We start from the raw sequence: 10344 nt of genomic DNA on the forward strand, positions 1-10344 counted from the left end.
CCCGTTTCTCTTATTTCAGGCTGGCCGTCCTGAGCTGCCAACTTTCGGCTGTGCAGGCCTGGCGCTGCCAGCTGCAAAACCAGGCGGAGGAGCTACGGGGCAGGAACGGCACCCAGAAATCCCAGTACGATTCTCTGCAGAGGCATTTCCAGCAGCAGGACGGGGCATTTCGCCAGGCGCAGGAGAAGGGGGACCAGCTACTCCTACAAGTCCTCCAGGGGAAGGTGGCCTCGGCCCAGCAGGAGAACGAGAGAATCGAAAGGTGAGAAGGGGGTTCTGGAGCTCAGTCAGATATGGGGGGCTCTTTGAAGACCCGGAGGGGCTACCTAGGTGCTCTCCAAGCTGAGTTGCTTTCTTGCAGACATTTCTCTCTTTTTGTTTTGAAAAGTTTTTTTTAAATTTTAATTGAACAAAAACGGTTCCACCACAAAACCGCGGACGACAAAATCGCGGTCGACGAAAGCGCGTATGTGACGTCATCACAGCACGACGAAAAAGATCGAAAAATGTAAAAATAAAGCGAAAACCTTACCCTAACCCCCCCAAACCTAACCCTAAACCTAACCCTAAACCTAACCCTTAACCTAACGAAAAACCTAACGCTAACCCTTAACCTAACGCTAAACGTAACGCTAACGCTCTAAACCTAACCCTAACCCTTAACCTAACCCTAACCCTAACCCTAACCCTTAACCTAACGCTTACCTTTATGTGAATCGGCTTGCTGTAATTTAATTTTTATTTCAATTTTTCGATCTTTTTCGTCGCGCTGTGATGACATCACATACGCGATTTTGTCGACCGCGCTTTTGTGGAACGCGGTTTTGACGGTTCACGACAAAAACACACAAAAATGAGCTGAAATGAGTAAATTGACACTTGAAATTAGAGAGCAAGAGGATGAGCAATTTTATAAGATATGGGATTTGTTTTATCGGTGGCTAGGGGGAAAAAAAACCTTGGAAATGAAAAATGATATACTTATGCTTTAATTGAAGAAGTTAAAGGATGATACAACTATGCTGTGAAATAATCTAACAATGATACAATGAAAAATTAATATATCAATGAATTGAATATTTTAGAATCTTTTTGCTTTAAAAAGGATAAGGATAATAATGATTTTACGTATATTTAATAGAGGTCTGGTGATATAATGTATAATGTTAAGAACGTATTATAATGATATTTTGCTGCTGATAAACAATTTTAATAAGGGAATAATTGAAAACTGGTATGTATGTATGTATGTATGTATGTATGTATGTATGTATGTATGTATGTATGTAGTGACGTTTTGTTGAAAAATGAAGGCATAAGATCTCTGTTTGAAGGTATGAAGTACAAGGATAATAATGAACACAAGTATATTTTCTGGAAAAAAAATAATACTAATGGTAACTGAATATATATTGTAGAATGAAAATGAGGTTTTTAGTTATACTAGATGAAAAGTCTGAGATGGTAAATATTATTCGAGGATGTGGATGTTAAAACACTTGTAACCAAACGACATGCTGCATGTGATGATGGTTTTTTTTTTCTTTTTGTGTTTTTATTTTATTTTATTGTTGTGTGTATTAAATATATAACAGAGAGATACGGTGTGTGTGTGGGGGGGGGGGAAATGTAGTTGGGATGGATTGCCACAGGTAGGGGAATAAGAAACGATACTAAATTATAACCTATTAAATGGAATAATAAATGTATAAGAATGATAAATGTTAAAACACCTGTAACCAAACGACACGCTGTATGTGATGATGGGCTTTGTTGTTTTTTTCTTTTGTGTGTTTTTTTTCTTTTTTCTTTTTCTTTTTCTATTGTTGTGTGTACATGTTGTCTATGTAACAAAACAAAAAAAAATATAAAAAAGAAACACACACACAAAAAAAGAATCACCCTTCATTACATCTTGCAGAAAGCGTGTCGATTGGTTACAGGTAACTTTCGTGCATTTCTTCCACCGTCATTTCTTATAGTTCATATTAGATTATATACCTTAAATCAAAAATCTTTGTATATCTTACTGTCAACGTACCACAATTCTCATTTGACTGCAATTATTTGAACGTGCTTTTACCTTCGAATCATTCAGACTTAAAGACACAACCACATGATGGCATTCATTAGCTATTTCAAAAAACCCTCCAATAGCATTACACCTTTATGCCATCTTTTAAGTAAAAGTCAATTAATAAAGTTTCAAAACCTTTCCCCCCCAACTCACTGTTTAGAATTTATAGCCAAGTTACTTTTGCCAATACCATAGCATGTATATATTATTAAACAATGTCCATTGACATTTCCTTGTTGTTATTATAATTGGCTAAAAATCATTTCCTATTTATGTCCCATCTCCTCTCGTCAGACTCCCCCCCCCCAAAAAAAAACTTTACACCTTTATAACAAGATCTAAACGAAAATTTGTTAATAAGATTTATAAGTCTTTTTCCCAGGTCACAATTTGCAATTTATATCAAAATTTCTTCTATTTCTATTTCTACTTCTATTTCTACTATTATATCCAAATTTCTTCTACTATTTTGCCAGTACATGTATATATCATTAAGCTGTATCCATTATCATTTCATTATTGTTATTATAGTTAATTATTTGTTAACGAATAAACATTTAATAACAATCTAAAACAATCTAGGAGTTACTAAATTCCTACTTATTGATCACCAAAAATCAACTGATTTTTTTATTATCAACTTTCATCGTCAACCTGTATCTTTCCAGTAACAAAACAGTCTTATCTCTCTTGCCAATTGTGGTATCAGTCTTCTTTTTATCTCCTTTATAAGGTTTTTATAGACTTCTCTCTGTACTTTGTTGCTTGAAGGATCTCTCAGGTAATCTCGTTGCCCTCCAGTTGCTACTAAAATTAGCTTGTCTTTGGTTGTCAATTTTGCTTCTGAAAAAATGTCTCTTCTTAAGTCCATCATCATTACCTTTTTTTTTCTTCTTCTGTATCTTGGAATCTGGGGTAGGGCTCCAATTCGTCGAATTCCCTTTTCCATATTCCCTTCTTTCCACTTTCACCCACATTTGCTCCATTAATAAATTCATCTGTTGTCTTGTCTTTATCTTCCATGTCTTTATTCTCCCCTTTAATTTTTGGGGCTCCAACCCCATCATCTTTTGCTGTGAGGAAGACTAGTATTTCCAACTTCTTCTGAATGTTTAAACTCAGTTGCTGTTGTCTCCCCTATTCCCTCCCCTGGAAGTTGGTTCCGAGCTTCCAAAACGTTCCAAAATAAAATAAAATAGGTCAATCTCTTTTTCTTTTTCCCCCGCAGGGAGAAGCAAACACAACTCGCCAGGGATCTGCAGGCGGCCACCAGGTCCCTACTCAGTGTAAAGATGTGAGTTTGCCATATCTTAAGCCTGTGCAAACGTCCTCCTCAGGGTCACCCCCACCTGAGAGGGATCCACACAGGCAGTCCTCTGCTTACGACGGTCACTGAGCTTGCCAGTTGTAAGTGCCCAAAGGAGTCACCCCGTGACCATAACAGATTTTAATCTTCTCCTTTTTGTGGGGGTCTTTAGGCAAAAGCCCCGGTCATTAAGTGAAAACCCCCCCGGTCGTTAATCAAACCCATCTTTTGCTAGCAGGCGTGATTTTTTGTTAGAAACCAGGCGTAAACATTTGCCGTATATGTTTAGCAAATAAATAAAGAATAAAATAAAATAAAGCAAAGATCAGGGGGAAACTGAGCAGTCGGCTCCTTTTAGCGACCCCATAATGGCTTGCGGGGTGGAGTCTGGGTAACTGAATGGAGCTAGCAGAGTATTTTACTGGCCGGATGCCTCTCCTGTCATCAGGGGGGAGTTTTGTTCGGCAGATACAGTCTCAATTGTGCCTAGAGAGAAAAATATCTGGCTCTACCTAGGATCGAACTCACAGCCTCCTAACTGTGGGGCGAGAGCGCCCCCTCTAGGCCACACTACCCGGGAGGAAACAGACCAATCCTTGAACTGAAACGTTTTACAACGTTTCTTCTGAATGTTCTCCTTTGTTAGAGACTCGGAAAAAATGAAAACGGGAGAGAAGAAATCGGCCGGCGGACAGGAGTCCGAAGAGAAGAAAGGAGGTGAAAAATTGTGGAAAAGACCCTTCAGGTAAGGGGTTCCCTTTAGCAGGCGATCTCTCCTGCCTGCAGCCGGTCCTTGACTTACAGCCATTCGCTTAGTGACTGCTCAGAGTTACGACGGCAGCGGAAAAAGGAACCTAACGTCTGGTTTTTGCGCTTAACGGCCGTCCCAGCATCCTTGAGCACTCATGTGATCAAAATTCAAGCACTTGGCAACTGACTCACATTTACGACGGTTTCAGCTGCCACGGGAGGGTGGTGGTCACGGGATCGTCATTGGCGACCTTTATTTTTTTTCCCCAGTGCCGTTTTTGGCGACTCCGCCGGGACTCGAACCCGGAACCATTGTAGCTTTGAAGGGTCGCGAAACGAATGGTCGTAATTCGAGGATTAGCTTTCCCCCACCCACCCACCCCTGCCCCCTGGTCTTTCTTTGATTTTCCCATCCCTGCTTTCCGTTTTCTTCTTCAGGTCAGCATCTGCCACTGCGCTCAGCACCGCCAGGTACAAGGAGGTGGTGAAAGGCTGGTTTGAGTAAGTGGTTTACTCCGCCCTTCCGGTTCTTGGATGGAAAATTATTATTATTTTTTTTTAAAAAAAGAAAACACCCGATGGGTCTATTCCCAAAATCCATGCGCTCTTGCAATCGGGCCGTACATTCGGGGGGGGGGGGCATGGACATTTCCTTACCTCCCTCGGTCCTTCTTCCTGCACCTTCCGCGCAGTGGGTTCCGGATTCTTTTCCTGCCAGTTTGCTCAGGGACGCGCTTGATAGGCGCTACGTTTGCAGGCGCAGTAGTGAAAAAACTGCTTCTCTGCAAAATAAAAAAAACAAGATGGCGGCATCTTCCACCACCGCCGATAGAAACCGGTTTGGGGGCGTGGGCGACCGAGTTACTACCTACCCGGCTGAACCAGTAGTAACCCACGGTTCCACCACAAAACCGCGGTAGACTAAAGCGCGCTCGACGAAAGCGCGTACCTGACGTCATCACAGCACGACGAAAACATCACGCTGTGAGCGGTAAAGTTAAAATTAACGCGAAAACCTTACCCTAACCCCCCCAAACCTAACCCTAAACTAACCCTTAACCTAACGCTAAACCTAACGCTAACCCTTAACCTAACCCTAAACCTAACCCTAACGCTTAACGTAACCCTAAACCTAACCCTAACCGTTAACCTAACCCTAACCCTAAACCTAACCCTTACCTTTACGTGAACCGGCTTGCTTTAAAAGCGCTTTTTAAAGCGCCCTTTTTCTCCGCGTCGTGCTGCTGATGACATCAGGTACGCGCTGTAATCGGGCGCGCTTTAGTGGACCGCGGTTTTGTCGTGCCACGGTAACCCACATCTGGGCCAGCCTCAGAAACATGCCTAAATAGGATGGCATAGGGGCTGGGGTAAGTGAGCGGGCGCGCCCGCAATTTCCACTACCGGCTCGGGCGAACCAGTCAAACTGGCCGAATACCACCTCTGCCTGCGGAGGAAGAAAGCTGGCGGGAGGAGAAGGAGGCGTGGCCAAGGGTAGGAGGAGCCTGAAGGTCCCATTCCGTTCCTCGGATCGGTTGAGGAAGGATGAAAATAAAGAGGAGAGGGTTGGTTTGCAAAAGCAATCGCTGAGCCAGAGTATTTCCGCGTCTGTTCTTGAGTTGCCATGATGAGGGAAAGAGAGGAGCGCGTTCCATGCATACTTTCAGCTGGAGTCGGAGCTCACATTCCTACAGCAGGGTTGTGAGGTATGGGATACTACAACCTGCTGAAGCACCTCGTTGGATAATGTGATTTATGACACAGACTGAGGAGTGGGGAGGGGGGGAGCAAACAAGGGCAACGTTCTGCCATAACTTACGTTATGCGAGGTGGTGCAGTGGTTAAATGCAGCACTGCAGGCTACTTCAGCTGACTGCAGTTCTGCAGTTCGGCTGTTCAAATCTCACCGGCTCAGGGTTGACTCAGCCTTCCATCCTTCCGAGGTGGGTGAAATGAGGACCCAGATCGTTGTTGGGAGCAATATGCTGACTCTGTAAACCGCTTAGAAAGGGCTGAAAGCCCTATGAAGCGGTATATAAGTCTAACTGCTATTGCTATTACGTGAAGTCAGATCTGACTAGGTATTGCCCAAATTTTGCTCCTAATAAATGACTGGGTTTCTTTTGAAACTTGGCTCGAGGCTCATAAGTTAATCAGGGCAACTTTCTTTCGGAAACCTGACACAGAGATTCCGACAGGGAGAGGCCCATGTTTCCTCTACTTCGTAGCCAAAAATCAAACACACACACACACACACACACGATCGATGTCGCCATAGAAGAAAGCGTTGATAAGGAAAAAAGAAAGGCTCACATTTGGTGGGAAGAAACCCCAGGGCGACAGTGAATTATACCTCAAATCAGCGAATGTGTTGAGTGCTCAAAATCATTTTTCTGCTTTTCCAAGTTTCCGGCTCAAGCGTGGGAATTCGGTCAGCAGCGGGTCGATGGACCAGTACTACAGCTTGCCTACCTGCGTGGCCACCGGCCTCCCTTCCACCGTGGCCGATGAACAAGTAAGGTGGTTTGTTCCGACATGCGTCCATCGGCCCTTCAGGCTCGTCCCATTTTGCTACCCTGGTTTAATTTTGGCTATCGTGCCCCAAGGCTCAGGTGGGAATAAGGCGCTCCTCGACTTAATGGCTGCAGTCGAGGCCAACAAATTCCCGTTGCTAAGCGGGGCACTTGTTAAGTGGGCTCCGTTTTACGACCTTTCGAATCGCTGCAGTGGTGAAGTTAGGAACGCGGTCGTTAAGTGAGTCTGGCTTCCCCCATCGACTTCGACTTGCCATAAGGTGGCGAAAGGGGATTCACATGACCCCTGGACACTGCGACCGTCGTAAACACGAGTCCGTTGGCAAGTGACTTCGATGATGTGGCGAAGTGTGAAAAATACGTCATGTCCCCGTTTTCAGTGCTGTTCTAAACTTCAGACGGTCACTAAGGGAACTGTTGTAAGTCGAGGACCCAATGGTGGGGGTTTTCTTGCGTGGGAATAATCTACCACCAGCCTCAACATCCTAAATTTACCAGTATAGCTACTTCTCGGCTTACAACTGTAATGAAGTCCAGAATTACTGTCATTAGTTGCACCGGTCATTAAGTGGGTCGCCATGCCGGATTTTATGAGGTCATTAAGGGAATGCAGTATGGACGTTAAGCAAACGCCCTTGGCCACAATGGGCGTGTTTTACCGAAGGAAGCAGAAAGATGTCACTCTCTGAGTGAGACGTATAGAATCTGTCTCGTAAGTAGCCTGGGACAGGTCTGTCGTAACTTTAAATGGTCACTAAACAAACTGGTTTGTAAGTCGAGGACTGTATTCATCAGCCATCGCTTCCTCCCCAGGTGCCCCCTGGGGCCACTGAAGCACGATGTGCCCAGCTGCAGCCCCTTGGCCACACAGCTAACCAGAGCACAGGTTAAATGACGCTTAGTGCCAACTCAGAGTTAGAACAGCAGTGGGGAAGATGTGACACGGCCAGTTCTCACCCTTACGACCGGCGTTTCCTTCCCATTTCTGGCTAATAAAAAACACTCAGGGCAAACAATGGTTTGACGTAACGGCCATCCCGTACACTTAATAAGGACTATGTCCACTTAATGACCATTGATTTAACCACCGCGAAAAAAAAAGGCTTGTAAAATTGCTTTACGGCTGTCGTAGATAGATATAGATGAAAGAGAGAGAGAGAGAGACAGACAGACAGACAGACCAGAGAGAGAGATACAGAGATAGAGAGAGATAAAAGAGATAGATAGATAGATAGATGATAGATAGATAGATAGATAGATAGATAGATGATAGATAGATAGATAGATAGATAGATAGATAGATAGATAGATAGATAGATAGATAGATAGATAATAGATAGGCAGGCAGACAGACAGACAGACAGACGGACAGACGGACAAGAGAGAGAGAGATACTTAGAGATAGATGAAAGAGAGAGAGAGATGAAAGAGAGACGTATATAGATGAAAGAGATAGATAGATAATAGATAGATAGATAGATAGATGATAGATAGATAGATAGATAGATAGATAGATAGATAGATAGATAGATAGATAGATAGATAGATAGATAGATAAATAGATAAATAGATAAATAGATAGATAGATAGATAGATAGATGATAGATAGGCAGGCAGACAGACGGACAGACGGACAAGAGAGACAGAGAGAGATACTTAGAGATAGATGAAAGAGAGAGAGAGATGAAAGAGAGAGAGAGAGATGAAAGAGAGACGTATATAGATGAAAGAGATAGATAGATAAAAAAGACAGACAGATGAGAGAGAGAGATAGAGATAGATAGATGAAAGATAGATGATAGCTAGGTAGGTAGGCAGGCAGGCAGACAGACAGACAGACAGGCAGACAGACAAGAGAGACACAGAGAGATAGAGATAGATGAAAGAGAAAGATGAAAGAGATAGATGATAGAGATAGATAGACAGATAAAAGAGAGACAGACAGATGAGAGAGAGATACTTTGAGATAGATAGATGAAAGAGGTAGGTAGGTAGGTAGGTAGGTAGGTAGGTAGGTAGGTAGGTAGGTAGGTAGGTAGATGATAGATAGATAGATAGATAGATAGATAGATAGATAGATAGATAGATAGATAGATAGATAGATAGTAGATAGATAGATAGATAGATAGATAGATAAATGATAGATTGATTGATAGATAGATAGATAGATAGATAGATAGATAGATAGATAGATAGACAGACAGACAGACGATAAACAGATATAATGCATGGATAGATGATAGATAGACAGATAAATAGATGAAAGAGAAAGGATAATAGAAAAGGCAGGCTCAATGATGGTCATAAGTGGAGGACTTATGTTCAGTCCCACCTCAAGGGCCCAGAGTCAAATCGGCCGTCGTATCTTGAGCCCTTCCTTCTCTGCTCCCTTCTCCAGGAAGGCCACCTCTCGGAGATCCACGCGGTCACCTTCAGCCCAAACTCAGGCCTGCTGGCCACGGGGGCGCAGACAGGCTGGTTAAGCTTTGGAGCGTGGCTGGAGGTAAGTGGACGGCTGAAGGGGTCACTTGTCTCTTTTGGACGGGATCCATTCATCCAACGTGGCGTTCTGACCTCGGCTTCCCCAGGAGTCCCCGTCCTTATAAACCCCGTTTATTTCATTGACAGCGAATTCCTCTCCAGCCAAGTCTTTCCTCTCCCACAGTTCTTTCCAGACAGGTCACACTTACCGACCTTGATCAGTCTTGGAGAGTGACCAGGCCCATGTCTTTCAAACTCCGCCACAATACTTGGCAAGGATGCAGGAATGAACTCATGGCCTCCTGCAAACTCCACTCCCCTGTCGCTCCTCTTTTATTCCCTCTGGGAGGGGCCATTCACCGTCCACCTGTGGCCTTAACTCCCAAGTCGACCCCTGTTCTTTAGCTCTTCCCTTCGCCTGGCAACTCTGCGCATGCGCGCACTGGGGACAGGCTCCAGCTGTTCTTCTGCCTCATTGATGTCTGACTCCGAAGGCAGCTGATAACTGTCAGACGTCCCTGGCCCCCTCTCTGCCTCCAACACAGAGCCCTCCTCAGAGCCTTCCCCAGACTCCAGGACTGGCCCATCTTCCTCCCCAACCTCCTCACTGTCCGAATCTTCCGCCAGCTCCACTGGCCACTGGTGGGTCACAACACAAATCTAAGATCTTTCCAACCCTCTGCATTTTAACTACTGTTCCATCAGGGTCCTTCCTTCTCTCCTTCCTTCCTTCCTTCCTTCCTTCTTTCCTTCAAAGGACGGAAGGCTGAGCCAACCTCGAGCCGGTCAAGATCGAACTGCTGGCAGCTGGCGGTCAGCAGAAGTTAGCCTGCACGGCTCCATTCTAACCCCTGCGCCACCACAGCTCTTGCGCTGCCCCTCTGTGACACGTATGCTCCCGTCAGGGTCTAAAAAAGGGAGGGGGGGGCTTCGATGTTGGCCCCTCCCTCTGGACGCCTCTGGCTTTTGAGTTTGACCTTCTGCCCTTTGGGGTCGTTTTCAGGCTGCTTGGAGAAGAAGGAAGCCTTGGAAGGGTCCAGCGGGAGCATCACCAGCCTGGCCTTCGACCCCTCGGTGAGCGCGAAGTCGGTCCTCGGCTTACGACCTCTTGTTTAGGGACCGTCCAAAGTTACAACGGCACCGAGAAAAGTAAAGGACGTCCTCCGTTTTTCCTCGCACATGACAGTAGTAAACAT

General features: G+C 44.7%; 1 protein-coding gene across 1 annotated transcript in view; it reads left to right on the forward strand.

The window, feature by feature from the left end:
* ATG16L2 (autophagy related 16 like 2) overlaps window positions 1-10344 on the forward strand; it is a 57791-nt gene that overhangs the window by 16243 nt on the left and 31204 nt on the right. The window contains exons 5-9 of the mRNA XM_087720948.1: window positions 20-262; window positions 3306-3371; window positions 4030-4128; window positions 4572-4634; window positions 6540-6648. Coding sequence (XP_087577074.1) covers window positions 20-262; window positions 3306-3371; window positions 4030-4128; window positions 4572-4634; window positions 6540-6648 — 580 coding nt within the window. The remainder of the gene's footprint in view (window positions 1-19; window positions 263-3305; window positions 3372-4029; window positions 4129-4571; window positions 4635-6539; window positions 6649-10344) is intronic.

The sequence above is a fragment of the Thamnophis sirtalis genome, unplaced genomic scaffold (assembly GCF_051295495.1).
Source record: "Thamnophis sirtalis isolate CommonGarterSnake01/CBP01778 unplaced genomic scaffold, rThaSir2_p1.2 scaffold_8, whole genome shotgun sequence".
Taxonomy (NCBI): Eukaryota; Metazoa; Chordata; class Lepidosauria; order Squamata; family Natricidae; genus Thamnophis; species Thamnophis sirtalis.